At 37.4% G+C, this 26,002-nt stretch overlaps 4 protein-coding genes across 5 annotated transcripts; 1 reads left to right on the top strand and 3 right to left on the bottom strand.

Moving 5' to 3' along the window:
* Positions 1 to 182: 182 nt before the first annotated feature.
* Positions 183 to 5,706, bottom strand: LOC114138131 (sperm flagellar protein 1-like). The gene is made up of 7 exons (XM_028007219.1): positions 5,459 to 5,706; positions 5,229 to 5,340; positions 3,838 to 3,982; positions 3,696 to 3,729; positions 1,967 to 2,039; positions 1,741 to 1,846; positions 183 to 1,385 (listed from the first exon to the last, which is right to left on the bottom strand). The coding sequence occupies exons 1-7, from the start codon at positions 5,583 to 5,585 to the stop codon at positions 1,269 to 1,271; spliced, it is 714 nt and encodes a 237-aa protein (XP_027863020.1). The 5' UTR covers positions 5,586 to 5,706; the 3' UTR covers positions 183 to 1,268.
* adam8a (ADAM metallopeptidase domain 8a) lies at positions 5,704 to 16,440 on the bottom strand. 2 transcript variants are annotated; one of them, XM_028007209.1, is made up of 25 exons: positions 15,827 to 16,437; positions 15,540 to 15,652; positions 15,370 to 15,443; positions 15,186 to 15,264; positions 14,607 to 14,683; positions 13,709 to 13,925; positions 13,256 to 13,333; positions 13,086 to 13,154; positions 12,589 to 12,758; positions 12,409 to 12,490; positions 12,151 to 12,293; positions 11,756 to 11,933; positions 11,582 to 11,671; positions 11,215 to 11,410; positions 11,037 to 11,118; positions 10,783 to 10,963; positions 10,607 to 10,693; positions 9,711 to 9,795; positions 9,293 to 9,404; positions 9,012 to 9,210; positions 8,765 to 8,812; positions 7,828 to 7,884; positions 7,657 to 7,707; positions 7,491 to 7,571; positions 5,704 to 7,174 (listed from the first exon to the last, which is right to left on the bottom strand). In XM_028007209.1, the coding sequence occupies exons 1-25, from the start codon at positions 15,897 to 15,899 to the stop codon at positions 7,130 to 7,132; spliced, it is 2,667 nt and encodes an 888-aa protein (XP_027863010.1). In that variant the 5' UTR covers positions 15,900 to 16,437; the 3' UTR covers positions 5,704 to 7,129. The 2 variants fall into 2 exon arrangements, with proteins under 2 accessions (XP_027863010.1, XP_027863011.1); XM_028007210.1 differs by lacking the exon at positions 15,370 to 15,443 and having other exon boundaries at positions 15,827 to 16,440.
* A 308-nt stretch (positions 16,441 to 16,748) lies between these two features.
* Positions 16,749 to 20,320, top strand: znf511 (zinc finger protein 511). The gene is made up of 6 exons (XM_028007613.1): positions 16,749 to 17,021; positions 17,100 to 17,173; positions 17,824 to 18,025; positions 18,124 to 18,248; positions 19,684 to 19,923; positions 20,125 to 20,320. Exons 1-6 carry the CDS (start codon positions 16,854 to 16,856, stop codon positions 20,195 to 20,197), a joined length of 882 nt encoding a protein of 293 aa, XP_027863414.1. The 5' UTR covers positions 16,749 to 16,853; the 3' UTR covers positions 20,198 to 20,320.
* Positions 20,321 to 20,790: 470 nt separating this feature from the next.
* msx3 (muscle segment homeobox 3) lies at positions 20,791 to 24,419 on the bottom strand. The gene is made up of 2 exons (XM_028007614.1): positions 23,949 to 24,419; positions 20,791 to 23,231 (listed from the first exon to the last, which is right to left on the bottom strand). Exons 1-2 carry the CDS (start codon positions 24,295 to 24,297, stop codon positions 22,849 to 22,851), a joined length of 732 nt encoding a protein of 243 aa, XP_027863415.1. The 5' UTR covers positions 24,298 to 24,419; the 3' UTR covers positions 20,791 to 22,848.
* Positions 24,420 to 26,002: the final 1,583 nt, after the last annotated feature.

Raw genomic sequence — 26,002 nt, 5'->3', positions numbered from 1 at the left:
TGTTCTATCTTTGGATCATTTTCACACTTAGATACTGTTTTCTTGAAAATGTCAGTTTAATTAGAAAATGACTCGTACAAACCTACAGCTGCAAATAGTTTGTTTTCCTGTCAAAGGTTCAAGAGCCGCTTGCTCACACATCCAGGGGGAAATTACATAGAAACAGATTACTGCAAGACCTGTAATATGAAGATATTTTTTTAATTGCATTGTTGAACATGCATAAAAATGTACAGTTTTGAAAAAGTGATCCGACTCAGTTGCACATCCCTTAGATTGTGAGTCTGATTTGCCTTTTTCTAATAACTGCACAATATTTCTGTTATAAATTGCTACACCTGAATTTCAACTGTGTGCTAATTTAACGATAAGATAAAAACTGAAAAAATGGCTTTTATGGGAGATTCCCAAGGCCAAAACCACTGCTGACCAAGAAGAACAGGAAGGCCTGACTCAGTTTCTCAAAAGACATCTACATTTCCATGAAAAAGAACAGATGATACTTTCAATCAGAAAATCTTGAGGGAGAATGTCCAGCCATCAGTTTGTGACCTTTAGCTTAAGCAAATCAGTGGTATGCACAATGGTCCAAAGCTGATCAGAAAGTCTTAGTTTGAATGGCACAAAAACATTCAGACAAAATCAAAATGTAGGATTTGAAGTTGCCTAGTCAAAGTTCAGACTTAAATCTGGTGGAGATGCTGTGGCAAGACCTTTTGGAAATTGGACCTTTCAGAGAAAATAGTTATTCTAACTGACCTTGAATTGAGCTTTCATGTCCAAAGCTCCCAATAATGCAGAATTAATGGGACTGCAGCAACATAATATGACTAATTGCCAATTACATAAAACGTTTTTGTATTTTAATTTTAGGACAACTAGTCAGATTATTTGGATATTTTTTTCTTTAAGAAATTACATAATTATTTGGAAACTTCATTTTGGATTTCCTAAGGTTGTGGTTGTCTCATACTGAATGTTTTTTTAAATGGTAATGGGAAGAAAAGGAATGAAAATAAAGAAATTTATATTAGGGCAAATGATTTTTGCATATATCTATTAACTTGTATATTTTCAAAATATAGTTTATCAAAATTTAGAGCCAAAGGTGTTTAAAATAATATAGAATAAAACAAAGGATGGTCATGCAGTTGTTCTTTATTAATTACATTTTAAAACAAATTAATAACGTATTGATACTCCCTCATCTTCAGTATCTTTAGTATATATTCCAGAAAAAATAAAATTTAGTGACTGGGAGTTCCTTTTTAACCAGGTAGCAATAGTTTAGTTTTGTACACCTCTGGAAGACTTGTCAGATGTTCAATGCGCTTGTCCTTCAATTGAACGAGCTCCTCCAACTTGCTCACTTTCACCTGAAGGATCTAAATACAAGAAAACAGAGAGAGAGAAAAAATGTCAATGTGGAGGTAATTTAGCTAAAGAGGCATGAACCAGAAGGAGAAATTGGAAATGTAGGTCATCATTCTGCTTGTTTTTTTTCCTTTATAAACAGATGTGGCAAAGGAAAAAAAAAGGTTTATATCCGCTGAGCCGGTGGTGACTCATGGACTGCTGCTGACACAGGGTGTGACACATCACACACACACACACACACCCACTTGTGCAGCAACATGAGCAAGCTTCCCCTCACAAAGAGCATTATAAAAGAAGATGGATGTTTTTGCAGATGTTTCACCAGTCAGCAGTTTGAATTGAAGTGAACTTGCATGAGTGTACCTTCAGAATATCCTGAAGTTCCTCAATCTGAAGTTCTTTTTCCAGTATGACTTGCCGCAAAGTTAAAAGGCTCATCTCTGGGAAAAACATCTGTTGCTGCGGTTTCCTTTGTGATATAAAAATGAGCAAGTCAAACGGTGCTTTATCCTAATTATCATCATAAGTGGAGCAACTCATTTTTTAAAAACAAAAACTTTTAGGTTCAATTCAAAGTGTTTTCCCATACTGTGTTGGCTCAGTAATCTTCATCTCTGCCAGTTGAGCCATAATTCCTGCTTCGGCCCTTTGAATTTCTACATCTAACAAAATAAACACACAACAAAAGCAAAGAAATCTTAAGAGACTCAATCTAACAAATCTGGTGAGCATAATAACTGAAAGTAAAGAGGTTAGCAAATAAATGAGGAATACAAAAGGAAACAGACAATGTCAGATAAGAGGACAGAGAGAGAAAATCTGTCTTTCAGTCAACAGTGCTGAGCTCTCACTGCTTGATAAGGACCATCTGGATGATAGGAGCTGATAAAGAGACCCGAGCCCCCCTTGCAGATAGAGGATGGTTGCAGATGAAAGTGGAAAACGAGAGAGTATTAAAGGGAGGGGGCAGTGGTCTGAGGTCAGCTTCACAGAGTGAGCTTACTGGGGCAAACGATGTGTAGGAAACGGAAGAGACGCATATCCCCAATTCACACCATCGTGCTGTGGCGTTTTCTAATCAGACTTTGGTCTGGTGTCTTCAAAGGAGGCAGCTGCTATATGAGGGGCGTTGTCAGGACGACCAGTGATCTCAGGATTGGCAAGACAATAGATTTAAAAATCACGATAGAGCTAGAAACAGCAGTGATGGAAGTTGGTAAAGAGTTTGTAGAAACACAGAAAGGCCATTTGAAAAACGGATTGTACTGATTGGTCAGCTCAACATAAAAACCTCTTAAAATTTATATTTTTCTTAATCTTGATTTTTTGTTTTCATATCTATTATTTTTAAATCATGTTTCCCTTTTCTTTCCATATTTTTCATTAATCCCAGATTTTTTTCTAGTAAATGTTTTCTTGTTTCAAAACTTTTTCTTACTTTATTTCACAGGGTGGTATGTGATCACTAGTGACAACAGACTAGTGGGGACCTGTTTGTTTTATCAGAATATTAAGCTGAGTGGTTTTATTTGAATTGTCATGTAAAATAAAGACACTAGAAATCCACAGTGTGTTTAGTTTTTATACTGGGAGTTTACCTTTTTATGACCCAGTGGGTCATAATATGGTCTTTTTTACATATTTTATTTCCACTTGAGTTTATAAAATAACATTCTAACAATTTTAGCAAAAGGAACAGATAAAATATATATTATTCTGAATATTTATATTTAAAAAATGTCTTGTTAGTTTAACACCTGTAAAACAAGATTTTAAGCCTGATTTGGACTCCAAATAATATTATTCTTTACTTGATATATTTTTAAAAGATAATTTGCTTATTTTCAAATTCATTTATCCACATCATTTGTAAAGAGTAAACACTGTTCGCAACGATCATAGCTTTGTTTGCAGTTGTAAAGTTTGCATTTATTGACTTGTTCAGCCGTTTGGTCAACTTCCATTGTTTTTACAAGAGCTCTATAAATAAACTTTGAGTTAAGCTGAGTATAGCACCACATTAGAAAGTCTAAAATTACACTTTTCAGACCAAAAAGACAAAAATAGAAACATTTTGGGCATTGTCATCTAACATTTCCCACAACATACCCCATTAAAGTTTTAAATCCTGCATATATGGCATTCAGGAAGTCAGCAGAGTCATCACACTTTGCTTGAAATCAGCACTTTAGCTTGTGTAATTACATTTTTGTTATCAACCTAATGATAGTTTTGTAATTTTTCTTCATCACTGTCTTGTGATGAATTGCTACCTTGAAAACCACATTAATGATGCAATAGAAGATTTAGGATAGTACCTGAAAACAGATTCTCCTGTCTCCGAGAGTAATGCTACGTAGGACGGAGATAAAAAAAAATAGACCACAAAAATTTATATTCGCTTCCACATTAAAGTTTTTGACAAAATGTGACTTAAAGTTTTTTTGTGCAAATACAAACCTGTGTCCTTGTTGCTTGTGCCAGTTTCTTCTCTAACTTCTCCTTGAGGAAAAACAGCACTGGCAGTATCACACTAGGAGTGCTTGAAACAATCTTCTCCACCATGTCCTCTGAGACATAAAAGTCCAGCTTGGAAAACACCCTCCTGACCATACAGAGAAACATATGTTTCTACTACAGAAAAAATAAGTCGAAAGCAAACGGCATGCAATTTACTAATGAGCCCACATGGACAGCTATGTTTACAGTAGTGGCTCATAAATTTGTTCTTGGCTGTGTGTAACTCCAGTTACCAGGATGTGGGTGAGGGAGTGCATGTTGGTGTTTTCTGATGACTTGATGAAAAAGCCCAGAAAAAAGATTTAGCTTAACATTTGCATTGCATAGAAAACCAGTCCAGTAACTGAAGACCAGTCTTTCTGTCTTTTTTATAATTTGTAAAAATAAGTAAAACTTGTCTGCGACAGACTGGCGACCTGTCCAGGGTGAACCCCGCCTCTTGCCCTGAACGTTATCTGGAGATTGGCACCAGCATCTCCCGACCCCACCAGGTAAAAGGGTGTAAGAAAATGGATGGATAGATGGAGGTAAAACTTGTTTTTTCACTTTTGAAGACATTTCTATCAGCTCTTATAAAACATTTTTAAAATTTTATATTCATGCTTAATGTTTTGGATTTGATCAGAGGAGCAATGAACAATTTAATCTATGATCAATAAATTCCGGCTTCATATACATGACAAAGCCCATTTGTTTTAGCCACTGGCTACTGGCTTAACAAGGAGACAACTTCACATTTCTACTATGCACAGTGAGAATAAAGTAAAGGATTTAAAAAATAAATAAATAAATAAAAACAAAGGTGGTTGACTTGGTTTTTTTTTTGTTTGTTTTGTTTTAAATTACCAGTTGTTTGGGAAAATCTTTTTTGTCCTGCAATGACAAGCCTGAAGCTGCTGGATTTTCTAAAAACTAATGGGACACTATAACTGTTTGCTTTGGTTAGTATGGGAAGATTTTGCTTTTCAGCATCAAACACACCATAAATGTTTCAACATAACAAGTATAAATGATGGGTAATCTATGGTGCTGAGGGCCAATTGTTCTGTGAACCTTGTCACCATGAATAGAACCATAAACATGGAAACATCAGTTTTTAATACTAATCTTGAGGTCATTACTAATAAACTAAAACTTGCTATTATTGGGTATTTTTACAATATAATGATCCAAGATTATTATTATTATTATTATATATATATATATATATATTTTTTTTTTTTTACATATTTTATGTTAGTCATACCTTCACCAGGACCCTGACAGAAGAATACCAGAAATAATTCCCAGGAATCACATGTAATAAAATACAAAGCTGCGGATCGTCTTACTTGTTGAGAAGGTTCCAGTTGCTGAGTTTCTGCTGCGTATTGCAGGAAGTAATATAGTTGTGAATGTCAACAATCCTTGGGAAATAATGCTTAACAATCTCCGCAACCATCACTGCAGGAGGGTCCAGCATGTAGATACACAGAGTACCCAAGTCAATAAAAACACAAACTGACACATACAAACTGAATAAACAATCGACTAGCAGTTACAGACACAAGACAAGATCTACCTCCATCACTGAAGTCCCTGCTGATGTTTTTTTTTGGCCTGGAGAAAGGTATTTTATCTATCCAGGTAAGCGTATCCCGCTCTTCCTTCTCACTAAGTAAACGATCCATTCCCAGAACCATACACATCTCTGAGCGTAAAACAATTAGCTCGTTAGCTGTCTGCTATCGTGTTTGTTTTAGAGGTTGCTAGGTAACCACTTTTGAACCCAAACAAAAGGCTTCTGAATGAAAACACGAAAGAATAAATAGTTTGAGTGATTTATTTAAACGGAATACAAATGAAGGCACAATCTTTCCATCACTGTGGTTGCAGATATTTGCGAGATATATTTAAGAATTACAATCATGACGCAAGATACATCTGTTAATTTTGATTAAAAATAAATAAAAAGAACCTGGAATTATAATGAAAAGCTACACAATGGATAAAGAGCCTATCATAGTGCTGAATGGTGCATTACAGAGCAGCTTGTGGAGCTATAACAGCTCTGCTACTGATGCTGTAATATAAAACCCACATGATAGACACAAATACCAGGATGAAATATCAAAAGAAGATTATAAAACACAAGTAAAAATAAAACAAAAGGGAAAAACAATTTAAAGCAATGCACAAAAAACACTTAGCATTCATTGGGTAGCCACATGACAACCACTCAGTAATAAAAACATAAATAGACATTAAAGTGACCATTTGAAATATAAAACAACCATAAAAGTCCACAAACAGAATCAAAAGTACAAAAAAATTACATAAATGACCAATAAATTGGTTAACAGTGGGCCAAATCAAACCATTCCTTAAAAATATAAAACATAAAAAAGAAAAAAAGAAGAAAAAAGATATGTAAAAATTAAACACAAAATGATGTAAACTTCTGCTTGATGTAAAATCTTCCAGAGGAGTTTTGACAGGTTTTATTGTTCTCTTTAGCCAGCGTGTCTCTGTGATTTATATTATTATTTAAATAAAATATAAAAGTACCAGAACCAAATTAGAAATAACTACCAATTTAGTACTCCAGAGAGTGTTTACATCCTTTGTAACATTTCCTCTCAGTTTAGATCATGTACCAGAAATGCAGTCATGTACATGAAACATGAGGAATCTGATCATTTATTTCCCTGTACATACATGTTTTTTTTTTATCTTTAAAAAAAAAAAAAACATGCAACCATCTCCAGAGATAGTTGCAACAGTATTTAGATTTTTTTGTTACCTAACTATGCAGATTAACATCTTATCCAAGCTTCTGAAAACAGAATATGTGCAACCATGCTTAGGAAATCTAGTCTCATCCAAGGTATGTGTAAACAAAGACATTGATAGTGCAGGCGACTTACAAAAGCTGGGAAAAACCCAACAGAGTGAATAATTTCCCTATAATACAAAATCTGTCATCATCATAGCAGCAGCGCCATTTGTCATCCATTAAGCACTTAAGATAAGTTTTGTCAAACATTGCTCCGGGTACACCAGTTGAAGACTGGCATGAGCAGGACGCAGATAACAGGTCATCAACGGGGTGACTGTAACATTCCTGGTTTCATTACAGATCTCCCTGTGGGTCTTTTTCCCACATGTAAAACAGATGAACGTCTCCAAAGAGGATCTCAGCATCTCTGCCAGAGAATGTCAGTATTTACAACAGTGTGAATTATTCCCACTGTCATCTCGGCCTGCTAGGGGGCATCAACGGAGCTCTCCTACCAAGCTGGAAAAAAAAAAAAAAACATGAATAAACAGTTAATACACTCAGTTTAGATAAACGGCCTTCAGTCTTCTTTATCCAAACATGTCCTCCCGTTTAATTCACAGAGCAGCAGTCCCAGTTATTAAGCCCCGGGACGACTCCAACAGTGAGCTGCTGCTTATTCATTACACTGCTATGCTGGGGCAATGCCAAAAGCCACAGATCTCTATATAAACGTGAATGCCTTTTATAACATGTAGGGATGTCTGGATGGCAAAAGCAGCTATGTCAGAGGTTGGAAAGTCTTAATCACTCCGTCTGCTTTGTGATTACATACCAGCTGAGAATGTGGCAGGGCAGACTGGACTGGAGAGGGCTTCGGCTTCAGCGGAGGCATTGGAGGTTTTGGCTTCATGTTCTTAGCGGCAGAATATTAATTATTAAAACAAAATACAACAATGAAATTCATGAATGTAAATAAGAGGACTTGCAACATCACTTACTGGTTTTGATGCAAGCGGGGGTAGTGGTCTAGAAGGTGGCAGGGGCTTATTCTGTCAAAAACAACAACAAAAGACAACCTCAGGAAACTGAAACTATTGTCACACTAATTTTTGTGGGCAATCACTTATATTTGGCAATTAATACTTCGAAATGTTGTTGTGTTGATTCACCTCAGAATAAATTGGCAAGTTTGAAACATTTGGTGGCTGCATAAATGTCCTTGCAACCTATAAAATAAACATTCATTTAACTCTTGCAACACCAAAGGGGCAGAAAATATAAATTGTCATACATCACAACAATCATGGCTTTACAGTTTTAACTTGCACCAAACTTGGTAAAACTAAAATTGACCAAAAAACTCACTAGAAAGTCAAGATATGAGAGAAAAGTTAAAGCACCAGCACAATCATGGCTTTACAGTTTTTAAGGTATTTAAATAAAAAAATTAAACAAGTGTCTATCATTATCTAGTTCATTTTATTTAAAACAGAAAAGCATTAAATATTAGCAAAAATCTAACATTCTAATAGTTTCAGTAGCAATAACGATATATACAATATTTGTTTACTATTTTGATTTGTTAGGTTGCAGAACATAATTGCATTTTATCAGATTGATTTTCGTATATATTTCTCTATGAATAGAGATTAACTAGGGTAATTTTCATGTGACGTGGCTGAATATGACTTTTATTCTTAATTGGTGCAAGTTAAGCAACCTGGCTTGTACTAAATATGAATTAAATATACATAGTGTGAAACTTTTCTTCCTGTTTTGTTATTCTGCTCTCTGTAAATTAACACTAAAAGTGAATAAGGGGCTAAAATGAGCTCGCAAATTAGTTGGGTTATTTGTCTAGGTGGTGTGCAGATTAACACACGTTTCTTATAATTTTCCAACTTCTTAAAATCAGAGTTACTTTAAAAAGAATGAAACATAATGCTGTTATTTTAGTTTCTGCAACATGCTCACCATCTCAATTAAAGGGCTTTAAGCAGCAGGAATGACATATAATTTTAGCCATTTGGCGTATCTTGGTGCAGAAACCTGGCCCATGACTATAATTGACAAAATACAAAAGAGCAAAAAGAGAAACTCGATTACCTGATGAACCTTTGATAAATGAGATGCAACTGGTTCCTTCTCTGGAGGCTGAAAATTGAAGAAAATTAGAGAAGAAAAAGAAGTAAAACCATTATTATGTTTCCCTTTGGCCTCAGTTGGCAACCTTAAATTTGTACCCATAACCACTAATGGTAATATTCAGTGTGATGTATCATAGACGATGTAAGTTAAAACACATGCAGTCTCGGGGTGTAACTGCAGCTGGGTGTTGAGGCTTTGGGCTTACCGCTGGTGCTGCCCTACAGGGCTTCAGAGCTCCAGTCTGTGGTTTGACAGCAGCGGAGAACAGAGGTTTACAGGGCTGAGAAACAGACGACTCCACAAATGTAGGCTGGCTGATGTGAGTGGACCCGAGGCGAGAGCTGCCTCTCCTGGTGCTTGACTGAAACACTGGGTTGGATTGTCCTGAGGTCACAGGAAGAAACCTATAAAAAAACACAAATGAGATCAAATTAAAGACATAAGTGTTAAGTAAAGCTAACTTAAAGAGGTAAACTGCTGTCTCACCTTTTTGTCGGTGTCCTTTTTCTGATGAAGCACGTCAGACTCCCAATAAGAATGACCAGCAGGAGAATTAAGCCAACGATCACTGATACAATGACAATAGCCAGGCTTGACTCTAGACACATGCACACACACACCCACACACACACACATATACACAACCGGTTATGATGGCGTATGAGAAACAACATACATCATCTGTCCTGGAGACAAAAATTCAAAGTAATGTCATTTGTGTGGACTAATGGGGGAAATTGAATTAATTCACCGTTTGTTTTTGCTCATGAGGACAGACAAACTGTTTTAGAGTCTATGAATATTAAATCATGTAAGAAACAGTCATGTATAAATCAGAGTCCTAAAAAGGTCAAGCATTTAAAGAGGCAAATTCACATGGGATAGAAAAACATAATAACAATACCTTCAGTCAGCTCTGACTGCTGTACAGCACAGAAAGGCGGAGCCCAGCCTGGATCGCAGTGACATTTACTCTCATGGTTGCATACCTATCAGAGATCCCACTGTTAGCTGCATAACTATGCTCTCACAGGACTTTAGAGGGAGTAATACCTCGTCGATGTATTAAGGCAGGAGCCAAAAGGCATTTTTAACATGCATAGCTTTATATTTTTACAACAAAGATCAACTATCCAAGAAACATGGGTAAGCTTCGTGGAAAGACACACAGGCAGATCTGAATCTTAGATTTAAAGGAAAGTTCACCAGCAGAGAATCTTTTCATTTATGAAATGCAAACGACATAAGTCTTATTATAAGATGTCTATTTATATGCAGATCCAAAGAGTTTGAGGGTTGTGTCTCGGGAACACCAGTTAGATCGCTGTAGTGCAGTTAAACCCTCAGGAAGTAAATACTGACTGGTTCTGTGGAGAAAACTGAGACTTTCATAATAACTCCAAGGCGCCATAATATTAAGTTTTTACGAGAAATGGCTGGCATTCATGTGCAACAGAGAGACAATGCTGGTCAGAATTGTAATTCAAATTGCAACGACTAATATAACTGCTGCCAGAAGGTTTTACCATGCATTGCTTTTAAATTCCTACGTAGGGTGCCACTTTGTTAAATATCCCAACTACTGCAATCAAAAAACAGTGCCCACTCCCCTTCCCTGAAATAATCGCTACATAAACCGTAAAGAGCAGGATTGAATCTGCAGGCTTTGCTTTCACTTTGTTTGTAAGCGTGGCCACTGCGCTGTGCACTGACACCCAAGTTACAAAGGAAAGCCTGGGAAAATGACAGATGGCGTAGCACTGTGGTTTATGATCTTGACAGTTTTACATAGGCACTCACCCCATGGTTGTTACATTTGGACGAGCAGTCATTTTTTCCATATGCTTTAATGCTTTTGATATCTTCACATTTTTGATTGTAGCATACCTGATAGAAACATTACAAAGACATTAGGTCCCATGGGTTTGTAATGCCAGGGATTTTGGTTATTTTAACCGTAAAAACTATTATCTCACCATATTGTTGCCACACTTGGTACCAGTGGGTACCATGCCCAGATCGGAGGGGTAGTTGTCTTCAGGGTTCATGGTTGCCTCATTGCAATTTATTCCGTTTCCTACTGTGTAAAGGGACTTCCTGGATGTTATGGGAAAGCCCCATCCTCCAGAACAGAAAAGCTTCCCACAAGATTGATCTCTGAAACCACAATAAATACTCAAAAAAAGATTGCATAAAAACATTTACTTCAATGTGGCTTTTAGTTACATACCGACTGGAACATTTTTGATTGAACAGTGTCCTTCTGCAGGTTCCATACTGATAGAAGCAAGCATCTACGGCAACTTCAGCATCTAAACAGATCCATGAAAATGCAGACAGTAAGGGAAGTGTTAAAATATTGAGATGAAAGAACTCATAAAACAAACTAATAGTTAGAAGTATTTCACCTGGTCCCCAAAGTCTCTTGCAGTGATCTTGCCGAGATGGACACTGCCCGTTGTAGCAGTATCCTCTTCCACGGTTGCACTGCTGGCCGTTTTGGGTGAACGCATCAGTGGGACAGGCAGCAGAAAGGCCCGTGCAGTATTCTGCCAGGTCACAGTCCCCAGCTTTTGGGCGGCAGATGCTGCCTGTCGGCTTCAGCTGTAGTGCGGACAGAAACACAGATGGTGATACACTGACTAGTCAAATACATCCACTCACACAAAACCTGCCAGACAGAATAGTCATTCTGTGTCTAGATATACAGTTACATAATTAGCATCAGTCTGACTCCTCATCTAGCGAGTAGTAGGCTCAGTGAGTAGTACTTACTTGGCATTTGTGGCAGCACTGTCCTTCTGCACACTGAGCTCCTACATTCAGCTTGCAGGCTGTTGCGTTGCAGCAGGGATTCTTGCATTCCTGTCAAGACAAAAATTGCAAATCAGCTTCCTGTGTGTGCTTTCATGCAAAACGCTAACGTCTACCTTTTGAGCGTGAACAAACCTCCACAGTGCCACAGTCACACTCCTCTCCAGGCTCTAAGAAGGCATTTCCACATACTGGGCCTCCATAGATGCGATCGGTGGAAGGAATATTAAGCAGACAAGCAGGATTGATCTCCTCCAGGAACCTGCTGAGCTGCTGTTGACTGCAGCTGCTGAACTGCTTGGGATACACAAGGCTATGGAAAGAGAAATTAAATCTAAAAATCAATAGAAAAACTTTATTTCCACACTAAAGTATTGAAGATATAGGGTGTAAAGTGAAACTAGCTTTACCTGCTTAACTTTTCATTTACTTCAAAAAATTAACTATGTTGACTTGAATTATCACATAAAATCCCATTTGAAAAAGTTAAGGGGACATGAATTATTTTTGCTAGGTTTGTTTGAGCTTACCCAACACTTTCAGCCATGATGCAGCCTTTCTTGGATACCTGAGAGCCGCAGACACAGTTCTCTGTATCATGGGACAAACCTAGATTGTGACCCATCTCATGTGCTATGGTGGAGGCCACTCCAATTGAATTGGTGTTATGATCCTGTGAAGATAAATACATTTTGGTATGTAGCACTGATACCATAGAATTCTTTAATCACTTAATTTTCTACATTTTCACAAAATGAATTATTTTTCAGCACATTATAATTTATTACCTCATTGACAGCTCCAGAGTTCGAGGTGCACATTGCATTAGTGTTAGCTAATCCGACAGTGGAGCCCTCAAAGTCCACACCCCTGATCGAAGAAGAGGGGAGGGAGTACATTTAGGTAAACAGTCTAGCAGTGCGAACATCAGTTCTTTTTACTGGAATTTTAAATTCATAGCATCTTACGTGATGAACTGTGCGTTGTCGTGTTTGGTCCTTGGCAGGAGGTGCCGCTGACGCCACTCCAGAAATCGACCAAGAGTGACCTCGGGGTTGGTGCTGACCTCGATCTCATCTTTGTATGACCACACATGCAGGCCGACCAACATCACCCGAACACCCACGGAGTGATACAACTGCAACAACAGAGTAGAATCTGCAGTGGTCCGCAAATCATCGGGAGTTTTACTAAATGTGAACGTGTGTCCAAACACTTAATGCAACGAGTTGCAGAAGTAACAGAAAGTCGCTGCTGAGGGGATATGTGTGAATATTTTCAACTTGGGTGTGAAGACTCGCAGTTAATGGTAGTGAGAGAACTTTTACTTCTAGTTATATTTTAGTTATTAATTAATAAAATATGAGAACAGTTTCCTGCATGTTTTCCCAAACTAAAAGTAGATATATGTAAAAGACCAAAAATTGTTATCTTTCTGTTTGAAGCTACACTGAAACAAACATACCTTGTCCACATGGTTTGTTACTTCAAGCACTCTGGCCTCCACTGCCTTCGTGCTACCAAACTTCTTGTACTAGAAGAAGAATTCAAACACGTTTTGCATCAACTATCTCCTTCCATATTTTCTCTAATAGAAATCTGTAATATTGAGTCAAAGAATAAAATTAGTCAAACCTCTGTATTGTCCACCACTACTGCCAGTTCCACAGTCCTTGGTTTGCCTTTATGGTCTTTGGTCTGGGCTCTGCTTTTCTAAGTGACATAAAACATAGAAGACATGAACAAAACAATGATAATTGTAATAATTTTTGTATTTAATTGCGCAAGTTACTTATTTTTTCTTTTTTTCCCCCAGATTTATAGTTAATGAAACAACAGACTCTTGGTGCAAATGCAGAAAAGGCCAAAAGTTGTTTTTTTTTTTGTCAGATTTCTGTGATCTTCGTAAAATGTAGGATAATTTTCTGGTTTCAGATCATTTTATCTGCATGTCTTTTATTGAATGTTACTTGTAATATTTTTTTTTATGCGCTTGAAAGATGCACAATGTCTGAAACTGTCTGCACCATGAATTATTAGCTGTGTAAATCCACATAATCTGTGAATGTGTCCGTGCGGCGTCCTCACCAGACTGCCAAGCTGGAATAGTCCAGACGGACGAGCTCCATGGTCATAGAAAGTGGTTGTGTTTCCATGGGAACATGAGCTCCTCTTCCTCCTCAGGTGTTTGTAGTTGTAAACGGCATGCAGATCGTCGTCACTGTGAGCTCCATCCTGCTGTCCCGTCGTCTCACCAGGCAGGGGTTCAATGAGGTAAATCTGGTCTTGGAGAGCAATGAACCCTCTGTAGATGAGAGCAAGAAGGATGAAGTACTGTAAATCTAACTTGTCATGACTAAAATAACGCAATGTGACAGCCATTGCTTAGATTTTTACTTTTCTATAGGCCTGGGCCTAATGAGATCCCAGAAAAAGTACTCTATCTGTGTTTACAGAGCACAGAGTGCTGCAGACTTGCTTCTCCCCCCCTGTTGCTGTGTGCTGCTGATTAGCTAGCTAATAGAAGACTATTACTTTTTCTCCTCCATTCAGAAAAGACCAACTCAGTTGTTTGCAAATAATTCTGGTTATAAGAGTTAAAGTGCAGAAACTGAAGGAATCCCACTCATCATATTTATTAAAGTATTTATGACAAAAGAAAAAACATTAGAAGCTGTTTTTTTCAACCTTTTAAACAAAAACTAAAATAAAAAAGTTTATATTTTATCTCTATTTTTTTTTGTTATTGTGTGCCCATATCTAGTTTTCATTTGCATAAAATAAACAAGAAAATGGGCGTAGGGGGGAGAACATAAATACTTAAACAAACTAATTAATTAATCTCATATGGAGACATGTCTTGAGAGTCCATTCTTCACGTTGAATTGGACACACTGACCAATGTGCCACAGCTGTACAGTGAAATCTGCCCCTCCTTAAGCAGACATCTGGTGTTGCTAAGATCTAAGAACAACATTTTACTTACTTCATTCCTGAGCACAACCCAATGCTGGCAGAGGAGTCCTCCACTCCTACAACATGTCCGTGGTAGTAGCAGTGGACCTAAAAATTAATTGAGTTCCTATTAATGTTGAAGAATTATGAAATTTTCTAAAAAATAAACTCTGCTAGAAAATGTGATGTTATTTCATGTGAATGAGGTAAGACAGGAAATGTACAAATATGTCAGTTCCTTTTCTGAAAAAAAATTCCCTTCCTCACAATGCGGAACTTTGATGATGAGAAATATATACGTCATCTGATTTCTTTGTAATAATAAAGATGATTGTGATAGAAGGTTTGGGATGTACAGACCAGTGTGGCCTAGAATTGTAAGAACAGTCAAGGATCTGCCTTTGATAAAAAGGCTTTCTCTTATATTTAGCAGAGACAAGCTGTGACAGAATTCAGTGCCAGGCCAAACTGTCTCTCCCTCTCTCTCTTGCTCTCTGTAAAGTGTTGCATAATTTTCTGCTGCTTATTAAGCCAAGCCAAAATAAGTACTTTGTCCTATAATTCAAGTTTACCAAATAAAATGCCAACAGCAAACAGGAAATGGACATACCTCATGGTTGGAGGAAGTTGAAACTTGGGTACCCTGATCAGAATTGTAGGTCACAGCAAAACTTTTCCCAATAAAACCTCTGAAAAGGTGACAATATAAAAATTATTAATAGTAATAGATTTAAGAAGAAGAAGAACAAATAAATAAACAAGAATAAACTTAGAGAGATTTAAAGTATTCTTACTTGTTCTTCTCCAGGTGCAGAGTGTGGTTTTTCCCAGCAATACTAACAGAGTACTGAACTACATCTGGGTATTTCTTCATAAAATCACACAAAGTGAAGAAACAGTGTGTTTAGCTCAAGATGGGAACTTTTTAAAAGGTACTTGTTGGGTAGGATGTAAAGTTTGTTACCTTGTGTGCAGCAGCAACATCGTTTGGAAGAGGCATGCCCTGCAACCTCTGAGGTGTCGCTGTTTGGTACTTTATCACATGAGGCAGATTCTTCACATTACCGGCAATTATACCTATGAGTATCAGAGATGGTTTTTACAGATTTATAGTGGAAGAAAGGAAATAACGAAAAACAGAATGAAAGGAAAGAAGAAAAGAGGAAGGAAGGAAGAACAAAATAAGGGAAGAAAGAAAGAGAGAAGAAAAACAGAAAGAATATAAGAAACAAAGAAAGAAATTTTGCTTACCACATGAGGAGATGAAAATCCATAGAAAATAGCCAGAATGTGTCATGTTGCTCTGTTGGACGGACTCTGTCATTGTCAGCGTCCAAGCTCAGAGGAAACGTCTTCAGTTCTCCGCCCATTTGATATGTAATATCCTGGAAATTAACATCTTAAACTGACCTCCCAGGTCAGCCAAAAGAACTGTGCCATTTTTATTTTTTTTTCCGAGTATCTTTTATTATTTTGATGCGAAAAAGTAAGCACAATTACCAACATGTTTTAGTTGCATTACAAAAAGAGTCACATTAACAAACGAAGCATTCATACGGTCGTCAAAGTGGCCTCTCAATTATTTGATTATTCAGAATTTTTATCTTATTTTATTTCATTATTTTTTTCGTTTTCGGGGTCAGTTTGAAACACAAAAGTTTCTTGGTTATAGCATTCAGTTGTTTAATAGTCACATTCCTAAAATACCTTGTTATTTTGTCGCCATCTTGTGGTGGAAAATCAAAACGCCTGACTGACGCAATGAAGGAAAATTAGGCTTGAAGAAAAAGCTAATAAATAAATAAATAAACTGGTCAAGAAGCAAGATATTTCAGGAGGTCCACAAACCAGATGTAAATAGAGAAAGCAAAATAAGATTTTGTTTGTATCCTATTCGTAATTGTGCCTTTGTGTTAAATTATGGATTCAGACAAGCAGCAAAAACCATGTTTTCCATTTTACCATGTTTTCGTTTTGTCTGGTGCTACAAAAGACAGATAACTTTCTAAATGGTAAGAAACAAAAGCTGACTGTTCTAGATTGTAGAAATTTAGACAGCATTTCCACGTAACATTCATGTGACTGAATGAAAAGCGGTTTTGTTTCCAGTCCCGATGTTAGTTTGACCAGCAGGTGGAGCTAAAACATCATTTTCCTGTCAACCCGGAAACTGCCTGAGTGACGTAATCTCCCCGCGCCAAGTTCTAACCAAAACAAACGCAGAAACCGTTCGGCTGCCAATGATTCGACAAAGAAGTTATGAAAACGTCTGTACGTGATGTTGCAACCAGACTTGCTCCAGCTTATGGCCATGGGAGGAAGTCAAACTCGTAACGGCGACGAAGAAGAGGGTTTTAGAGAAGCGGCGGAGCAGCAGGAGGAGGGAAACCCATTCACTTTTAATCCGCAGCTCCTCCGTCTGCACAGAGACCATGAGCTGTTTGAGGTAACAACTTCACACGGAGCTCCACCGGACGACAAAACAGCATTAGTTACCATCTGTAATATAAACCTTTGTTGACAGGATGGAGATGTTTTCAGACACATGTATCTGCAGGACCTGTTCATGTCAGAGGCAGAGGAGCAGCCAGCGCCCACGTAGGTTACAGACAAAACTCTGGACGGGACAGCTGTGACGACAAACCTCTGACACTGATGGAAATCTTGCGTTTCACAAACTTTACTCCGTCAGCTGAACTGGTAGCAGTTTGGGTTGACTCTAGATTACTGTGAATAGTGATCAGATGAAATCAATAATCAGTCTTATTGAAACAGGACAGCAGCATGATTGCTTTGAAAAATAGTGCTGCTTGAAATAGTTTTTCTTTTGCCAGCTTTGGTTACTTCCAAGGAAACATGTTGTGTCATCATCGCTTTGCAGCCCTTCACAGGCAAATATATTATAATAAATAAGGCGCCAAAGAAATTAAAACAAGTGCCACAAATGTCTCCTAATACAAAATCAACTAATTAATTGCCACCGGTGCAGAGCTCGCTGGGGAATGGCAGTAGGCAAGTAAGTGAGGCAAAGGCTTTTACATGTTGGCCTGATTTCAAAAAGGGGAACAAAGGAGCAACTTCAGTAGACATACTGAGATTTTCTCGAATTTAGCATCCCTCAGAGTGGGATGCTACATCTGGAAGAAAAAGCAGCACAGAGAAGAAAAGGCGGCCCTGATGTTGGCTCAGGTAGTTCTTAGTCAAACTGTCAGTGATATTTCCCCTCTTCCTCCTGATCTCTTCCTCAGTGTTTCAGAGTTTGGCTGTCACATCTCCGGCTGTAGAGCCGTCTTCAGCACACTGGATGAGTACGAGCACCACTACAATTCCCTGCACCGACATGTGTGCTGCTCCTGCCGCCGCTCCCTGCCGAGCGCCCGGCTCCTGGACATTCACATTCAGGAGTGGCACGACTCACTTTTCACCATCCTCGCCCAAAAACAAGACATGGTGAGCCCTGGATAATCTGTTGGCCAAAGAATTAAACAAGTGATTTATTTTAAGCAATATTAAATTATACTTTTTCTTGGGACTTTGATTCCTTTCAGTATCTGTGCCTTGTGGAAGGCTGTGGACAGAAGTTTAGGACAAGTCAGCAAAGGAAGGACCACCTGATAAGACTTCACAAGTATCCACCGGACTTCAGATTTGACAAAAACAGAAAAGAAAAAGGGTAATACTGTACATCCTATAGCACGTCCACTAGATGGCGCTAAAATGTTCATATGCTCACTTACCAGGTCTCTACACAGTGTAAAAGACTGTAACCATTTTTTTCTCACAGTCTAATATCAAATCAAACTAAACTGTTCCTGTTTTAGGTCAGGTACGATTATTGTTTTTTGAGGGTTTCATATTATGTTTTTTTAAATTCAGAAGTTTTCATACTATACTTAGAGTTTGGTAAAAGTACACTTTAAACTGTCAAAAACTTTGTTGCATCTTTCCACAAACTTCTTTCAATTGTTTTCTGTGATTTTCAATATATTTCTGGGATCTTTGGCCCATTTCTCCCAATAGAACTGGTGTAATCGAGTAAGGAATGCTACAAGACTTGCTTACACACACCTGTTCAGTTCTGCTTTCCTAACCCCTTACCCTAACCCTACAGCCCTGTATACTGTAGGAATACAGGGCTAAAACGATAAAAGTTTGACTTGAACCTAAAGAGAAATATTGACATTGAAAAAATTTAACTGAATTTTTTTGTAACTCATTTGTATGGGAAGTGAAACATAAATTGATAGTGAACAAAGATTCATTTAAACGCATATTTATTTTAATGTATTTAAAATAAATAAATTGAAACAAATAACTCGTGTGAAAACTCATACGCTAACAAGTTTTCACACTGACTGGCATTTCAGGTTTTTCAGTGCTCCTGCTTTTCAGTTTCACTTATATGTCACTGATTTGGCGTCTGGCTGGCGCTTGAGGGGCGGAGCTTCAGAGTCGTATATCATTTGCATGTATTATATCAGTCCAGTGGAATACCAAAGAAATATAACAATGTTACTTTCCTGTGTTTTAGAGGTTCCATCTGAACTTGAAGTAGTCATTGCTTACATTTTACCCTGAGAATGACCGTAGCACTACTGTCAGTTTCTATAATGTATGCAAATGATATGCGGTCCTGAAGCCCCACCCATCAAGCGTCTGTGGATGCCAAAACATCCACAGACAGAGAATTGGAACATAAAAACAGCAGCACTGAAAAAACTGTCACTGATATCTTGCCTGAGTTTGTTAGATTTTTCCATTACATTATCCAAAGGAAGCTGTATGATGTGTTGCCATTAAATATGTCCAGAGGTGTGTCTCCATTTAGGTAATATAAAATTATCTTAAAAATATATACATATATATATATCCTCTTTCTTACTCTTGCATTTAGCAAATAGAAATAGTTTTGAAATCCTAGCTAATTTAAAACAGGAAACGTTACATCAGTGACAAAAGAATTTCCGGTATCCCCTTATATAGGGTAAATAAATATTTTGTTTCAACTCAGCAGTCTGTATTTAAAATGAGATCCACATTTTTTTCCTTTTGCAGCTGTGTTGAAATCATTCAATGTCCTTAGTTTTGAAATTGTGTTTTTCTGGTAGAACCAGAGAAGCGAGCAGAGAGCAGAGGACAAACACGACCATGGAGGCAGCAGACGATGTTTGTAGGTCGGAGGGTGTGTGTGAGGTTATGTGCAGCGTTGAGTCCAACCAGCTTGAGCAGGAGGAGTCCATGGAGACGCATGCAAGCAGTGAAGAAGCTGCTCAGTTTGAGGACTTTTCTGCTTCAGCTCAGACCCCAGAAACAAACACAGAGCAGCTGAAACCAAAATACTCCTACAGGTTTGTGTTTTCTAAAGCACTAAATTGTATAAAATGTAGTTAAGGTTTGTTTGTCGAAGAGAACCTTTAGTCTGCTAAAGATAAACATTTGATTGCATGTAGTTAAGTCATATTAAAGTAAGTTTTGTGAAGCATTTTCTGCAGATTGTCTTATAAAAAATAACTGACTGTAATTCAAAGGGTTTGTTCTGTTTTTCACAGGGTGCCTAAAACTGTGTGTTTTGGTCACGGCTCGGTCCGAGGCTTTAGAGGCCAGAGGGGCAGAAGGAAATGAAACACAGCATCTGACCACTCTGTTCTCTGTGTTTTAGGATTAAAATATGATGCATTTTGTTGTCAGTAATTCCATTCAATTAAAGTTCTTTTTGCATTCTCAGATGAGATGCGAGATGATTAACATGCTTCCTGTTGGAAAATGTGATAAAAGGATGCAGTGAAGCTCAGCACTTTTATATTAAGGATGTATTTGATTTCACAGAAGTGATAGGAAATTAGAAGAACATTTGCATTTTTTAATAATAGACTTTAATACAAATTGTGTTTTCAGCCTTATAAAATACACTGTACATTAATGACTGCAGTGGGATCGATGGATGCAAAAAAACAACCCAGAATATTTGTAATCATATTTTATAAACTAAAATGAAAGTTCTGAAATCAGCCCTTTTTTTAGAAAAATAAAACATGAGGAAAATATATGGTTTCATTTGTATTGCTGAAACAGACAGGGTTTTATGGGTTATAATTTCACCTCAGAATATCTTGTGGTTGTGTGAAATGACAACAATTAATTAAGGAACATTTTGCTGTGAAAACCAGTAAAACACTCATAACAACAACAGTCAAAGCTAACAAACAAACTTTATAGAAAATTGATCAAACTCCCTTTAGATATCAATATCCCGGTCAGTTTTTCCAGCTTGTTTTGCTATTTTGTCCTAAATTGTTATTAAGTCAGGATAAAATCTAAATCCAAAATACAAGCTGTCACACATCACATAAGATTAACACGCCTGATCCGAAAGTTTCTAAGTGAGTAAATGTCTGTGTTTGTATTTATTTTGCATGGTTTTACTTGTAGTCTGTTTAGCAGCAGCAGATTGTTTAAGGTGTGTTTAAAAACAAACAAACAAAAGTTGTTCCCAGATAGTGAAAAGTAAGAAAGCAGCCCTTCCGTTTGGTATTGAGAAAGAGAAAAGTTATTTATTTAAGCTAATAGGTTGAGTTCAGACCCCTTGCAGTGCTTCCTCGGGCCCAAAAGATTAATGTCGAACCCCTTTCAACTCAAGTGCAACTTTAATTATTCAGTAAAATCTGTCAAAAGTTACTCATCTGTGATAGTATGTACTAATACCAGCTGTTCAGCTTTGATGCTTGTGTGTCTTATTAAGTTAATTAGTTCCTCAATTATATATATATATATATATATAACGCTGGTGCACACATTTCTTCTGCCTGGAAATAATATTTATAATATTTATATTTTGGAACAGCCAAGCTCCAAAACATTCATGTTTTAGAGCCAGAAGTTTGAATCTGACAGAGAAACTCAGAAGACTTGGATTTACCAAAGATGAATCCTCATAAGATCAATAGAAACAACCAAGAAACTGGTCAACAGCTATAGGAAGGACATCATTGACACTATGATGCCATACAGATTATTGAAGCGACTATAAATAATTTTCAATTAGACATTTTTTATAATGGTTATCTGTTAAATTGTTACTCCTTTTATTGTGTTTTATCATCTTTTAAGAGATACCTGTCTCATTTCCAATCAGGAGCAAACATTTTCGATGAATGAGAATAATTTTAAATAATCTGGCAAAGGGTGTGAATAATTTTGGGCCTAACAGCAGTGTTTTTAAAATGTAGATCATCTTTCAAAACACAAAAAAGTCCATATCAATTTAAAATGGTTCAATCTATTTTTAAAAACTGGTTGATGGCTGCAACAGGTTTGGTGTCAGATTTGTTTTCATAAATTTTTGGGTCTTTGTATTAAGAAAAAGGAGGAAGAGATGTTCTGGCCTTCACTTCTTATACAGGTTTAAAAAGAAATACTTAAGACTGACATTTTTCCAATCTGTAGTCCAGTAATATTTTTGAACAGTACAGGAAATCATGATTTAGACCTTACTTGTAAATTTTCTTTTCGTCTTATTCTTGAAATTAAAATATATTAGTCGTGGTGTCTTTAAATCATTTATGAGCCATAAAGCACAACTACACTGAGGAGTCAGTTTTAGTCACTCTGTTTTAGGGTTACTTTCATGTAATTTGTTAATCATAACGAGGGTAAATATGACAGCAAAGTTCTTAAAAAAGTAGGAAACGTGGTACTTTGTCACAGCCTTAGAAAAACATTTTCTAAGGCTTTGCAACATCAAACACGCAAGTTTGGATACCTTTATATATATATATATTCTCAATCCAGAACAAGTTGGCCTTTCAAAATAAAAAAAATAAGTAATTGCATCTAATGGAATTAAGCTTTAGTAAGTTAAACCGCTTACAACACAGCGGAGTGCGATTTAATTTTCATCTTTTGCGTAAAATGTGCGCAAAAGTCCACTAAGGAAAACAAGTTTGCTGGCCTAAAAATAATTCATCTCTTTATAAACGTCATCTGGTCTGCCTCTTTAAAATCTATTACTCCATCAAATTTGTCTCCAAAGAAATAAGGTAGACCACGCTTGTAAAATATATATATATATATATATATATATATATATATATATATATATGTAAAAATATTTCTCACACCAATTATAACGATATAAATGTCATTGAACTTACAAGAACTGTAAAAATAAAAAAAAGAAAGAGAAAAAAACAGAGGGATATGTTTTGTGACATTTGTTATTTTCTTTCTAAAAACATTTGATTGACGCTTTTCCAACGCAGCGTCCTGGATATTAGTTAAGACAAGTAATACATCCCGTAAGGCCTGCTGAGTAGTCCGGGTAAGGGGAAAGCAGGCCGAGCTCCGTACAGAGGCGCTGCGCTCAGCGGGAAGGGGAAGGCGAACGCCGGCAGCAGCGGCTTTGCGGCCAGCTTTATCTTCTCCAGCTCGGCCTCCTGCAGTCTCTTGGCTTTGGCTCGGCGGTTCTGAAACCAGATTTTGACCTGGGTCTCTGTGAGGTTCAGGGAGTTGGAGAACTCTGCTCTCTCCGCGATGGACAGGTACTGTTTCTGACGGAACTTCCTCTCCAGAGAGAGCAGCTGGGATGTGGTGAAGGGGGTCCTGGGTTTTCTGTTGTTCTTGTGTTTCCGCAGGTTGCACGTAGTTGGGCTGGGGATTCCTGGAAGCAGATTGATCAAGTGAGAAACTGCGTTCAAGATGAATCATGGTTTCTATGTCGATATGGTTTGGTTTCCTGTGTCACTTAACAAAACTAATGTTAATCAACCTTTAGATTTTTATAATAATGTGAGCGAACGGCAAAATCTGCCATCACATTTTGTAGATTTTAAACTATAGCCTATCAGTGGCCAGCCGATATGTGAGTGTGGGCCCCATTTATGATTTTTCATAAAATCATTTATGATTGGCTCAAAGTTTTGATTTTTATCAAAACTTGAGCCAAGAGTTGTCCTGCACCAAAAATACACAAAATGCAAATAACATGAGTCCAGTATACATTTGGCGCACAATATCAAACCATTTTACTTCTCATTTTCCCTAGTTTTTTTTATTTTTATATAATGGTTACTTGTATTGAGCAGAAAACGTCGAAAAACAAAACTTTCTTGAAGACAGAAAACGTGACATAGTGACCTTCTGCTTGATACAACAAAGTTTTTAAAGAAATCTATTCTGAGACCCATTCAAATCAATACAGTTTTATCATACTTTACGATGAAATCGTAAAGTAGGCTATTTATGACCGTAAATATCTCTAAAGAGTTTCATTTCTAGACTTTTTTTTTTTTAACCGAACTGAGGTAGGCTATAACCATAATACTAACACAAATTATTATTAATAGTAGTAACAATAATGATAATATCTCCAACTTACTTGTGTGTGCATGGTATGGATCCTGGAGCCAGGTCCTCTCCTTGTCGCTAAGGTCCACCGCCTCCAGTTTGGACCCACAGATCCCTCTCGGTGACGCACACTCGGTCTCCTCGGTGCGGACGCAGCCTGACTTAAGGTCAGAGGAGCTGGAGCTGCTGCACGGAGAGGTCCTGTCCGATATGAGGGATTCCACACTGAAAGGCAGCTCGAAACCTTTGGTTTTACAGCTCCATCTGGGTGCCATGTCCAGCTCCTCGGCTCCAGTTTCTTCAGCGGCTTTATCCTGACGCGATGTGTCCAAGGCGGGTGATCCTCGCGCAGGATTCATTACGCACGACTGCGGTGCCATGCAACCACTTTCCCCCCACCGTTCTCCCCGCTGCTTTTTTAATGTTTGCGTGTGTTCACTTGCTGTAGATCAGGGTCATCGTTGTGGTTCCGCTGACGCTGCGCGACCGCTGGTAAGCTGAGTTTTACGCACAGGCTCGCATTTTCTTCAGTGAAGAACCAGAAGTTTCTCTCTCATCTTACCGCGGGCGAATCAGACATGAAAAGTCTTCCACGTGACTCTCCTGGTGCGCCCTCTGATAGGACAGATGGATGATGAGGTTAGTTTGCTGTTGGTGGGCATTGACAGTTGTAAAACTTGTAAGCGATGGCAGATAACTAATTCAAGGAACGTGGCGCAGATGTAAACTTTCCATGATTTACTAGAGACCTAAGCAGCTCAGACCTGCAGTTTTTATTGTACTTCTTATTCTTGTTTTTATTCTTTGTGTAGTTTAACGTTATTTTTTGTTGTACAGAGCTTTGTGATTTTATTTATGTGAAAAGGATTTTATAAATAATATTTACTTACTTTTATTCTTCTCCACTTTTTGCTGGTCAACTATTCCTTGAGGAAAGTTTGCATTATAGTAAAAAAAAAAAAGTAGACATTGTGGAGGCAGGACTATTTCTCTGACTTAGTCATTTGTTTCTGGAGTTTAACATTTTAGAGAGTAGCTTAACGGATTTTTTTTTTTTTTCAGCGCAACTTGATTTGCCAGAATGTTTAACTTTACTCTGGCAGTCAATTGTGAGCGTGTCAGACCTGCGTGGGGTCCAAAGTCGGGCTGTTTACGTAAACCAATACAACAATTATGGGTTGAAAGCCTATTAAATTCACTCGAAACTGCATGGAAACAACAACTGATTAATTAACTGCGCCGATCCGGACTGTGTGCGCACGCAGTAAGCTAACATAAAGCATGGATCTGTCTCAGCGATTACGTTTTAGAATGTTAACTCAAGTAAAGCCAGTCCAGGGCCAATGGAAAGGGCTGATTTTAACAATTAATTTTGCTCGAAGGAAAGACTATGTCTCTTAATCTAAGAAGGTGTCATAAGTTTCAAAGTGATTACACTCTGAAACTGGAAAAAAAATCACTTCTAAACTAAAGGTTTTTAATATTTACATATAGCCTGTCGGGTGTGTCCGCAAGAAGCATTAACTAAGAAGTCACGGGAGTGTGTGCTTATTTTTTTAAATTCTAATTTAGCACAAACCTTGGAATATCTGAGTTTGCATGTAGGAGCTTAGATGTTAAAAAACTTTAAAAAAAGAACAATCGAAATCCCAAAAATGTGTCTGGTGAAAGAATTTCTACTTTGCCACAGCACATATGCAGAAAGTCCATGTTTCATTTAATTTCTTTAACTAAGGTGTACATAATGGTTAGCTAATCTACTGATATATTGCAAGCTCTGCAAAGCAATGTGATAATAAAATACTGTTTGCTTATGCCATAGGCCGGCTCATCATTTGATAGCTTCTGAGTATAACAAATAGTAAAGACTTGTGAATCGGTTGTGAATGGGTAAATTCCTGCTTAAAAAGGTGACAAAAAAAAAAAACAGACCCAAAAACCTCATAAAAGTTGTGTTACAAAAGCTCCATTTATTAATAGACATTTTCACTGAATTGTGCAGGAAAATAAACATAGCTTCAGTACTTTGTTGTAATTAAAAATCAAAGTTTCTCAGTTTATATTGATTATCCATCCATTGTCTTC

Source organism: Xiphophorus couchianus, chromosome 22 (assembly GCF_001444195.1).
Source record: "Xiphophorus couchianus chromosome 22, X_couchianus-1.0, whole genome shotgun sequence".
NCBI lineage: Eukaryota > Metazoa > Chordata > Actinopteri > Cyprinodontiformes > Poeciliidae > Xiphophorus > Xiphophorus couchianus.
This window is presented reverse-complemented; position numbering and strand designations above follow the sequence as displayed.

Bases quoted from the DNA above. Each gene is read 5' to 3' on its own strand.
- LOC114138131 (XM_028007219.1), bottom strand. From the start codon at position 5,585: ATGTGTATGGTTCTGGGAATGGATCGTTTACTTAGTGAGAAGGAAGAG. The intron at 3,730-3,837 runs GTTTGTATTTGC...CGTCCTACGTAG, and splicing joins CACAAGCAACAAGGACACAG to CATTACTCTCGGAGACAGGA. The intron at 2,040-3,695 runs GTACTATCCTAA...TTATTTTGTTAG, and splicing joins ACAGGAGAATCTGTTTTCAG to ATGTAGAAATTCAAAGGGCC.
- adam8a (XM_028007209.1), bottom strand. From the start codon at position 15,899: ATGACAGAGTCCGTCCAACAGAGCAACATGACACATTCTGGCTATTTT. The intron at 15,653-15,826 runs GTAAGCAAAATT...TGATACTCATAG, and splicing joins GATTTTCATCTCCTCATGTG to GTATAATTGCCGGTAATGTG. The intron at 9,405-9,710 runs GTATTGTTATTA...GCATGTGTCTAG, and splicing joins GCAGTCAGAGCTGACTGAAG to AGTCAAGCCTGGCTATTGTC.
- znf511 (XM_028007613.1), top strand. From the start codon at position 16,854: ATGTTGCAACCAGACTTGCTCCAGCTTATGGCCATGGGAGGAAGTCAA. The intron at 18,026-18,123 runs GTGAGCCCTGGA...GATTCCTTTCAG, and splicing joins TCGCCCAAAAACAAGACATG to TATCTGTGCCTTGTGGAAGG. The intron at 18,249-19,683 runs GTAATACTGTAC...TTTTTCTGGTAG, and splicing joins AAAAACAGAAAAGAAAAAGG to AACCAGAGAAGCGAGCAGAG.
- msx3 (XM_028007614.1), bottom strand. From the start codon at position 24,297: ATGGCACCGCAGTCGTGCGTAATGAATCCTGCGCGAGGATCACCCGCC. The intron at 23,232-23,948 runs GTAAGTTGGAGA...ATCTGCTTCCAG, and splicing joins TCCATACCATGCACACACAA to GAATCCCCAGCCCAACTACG.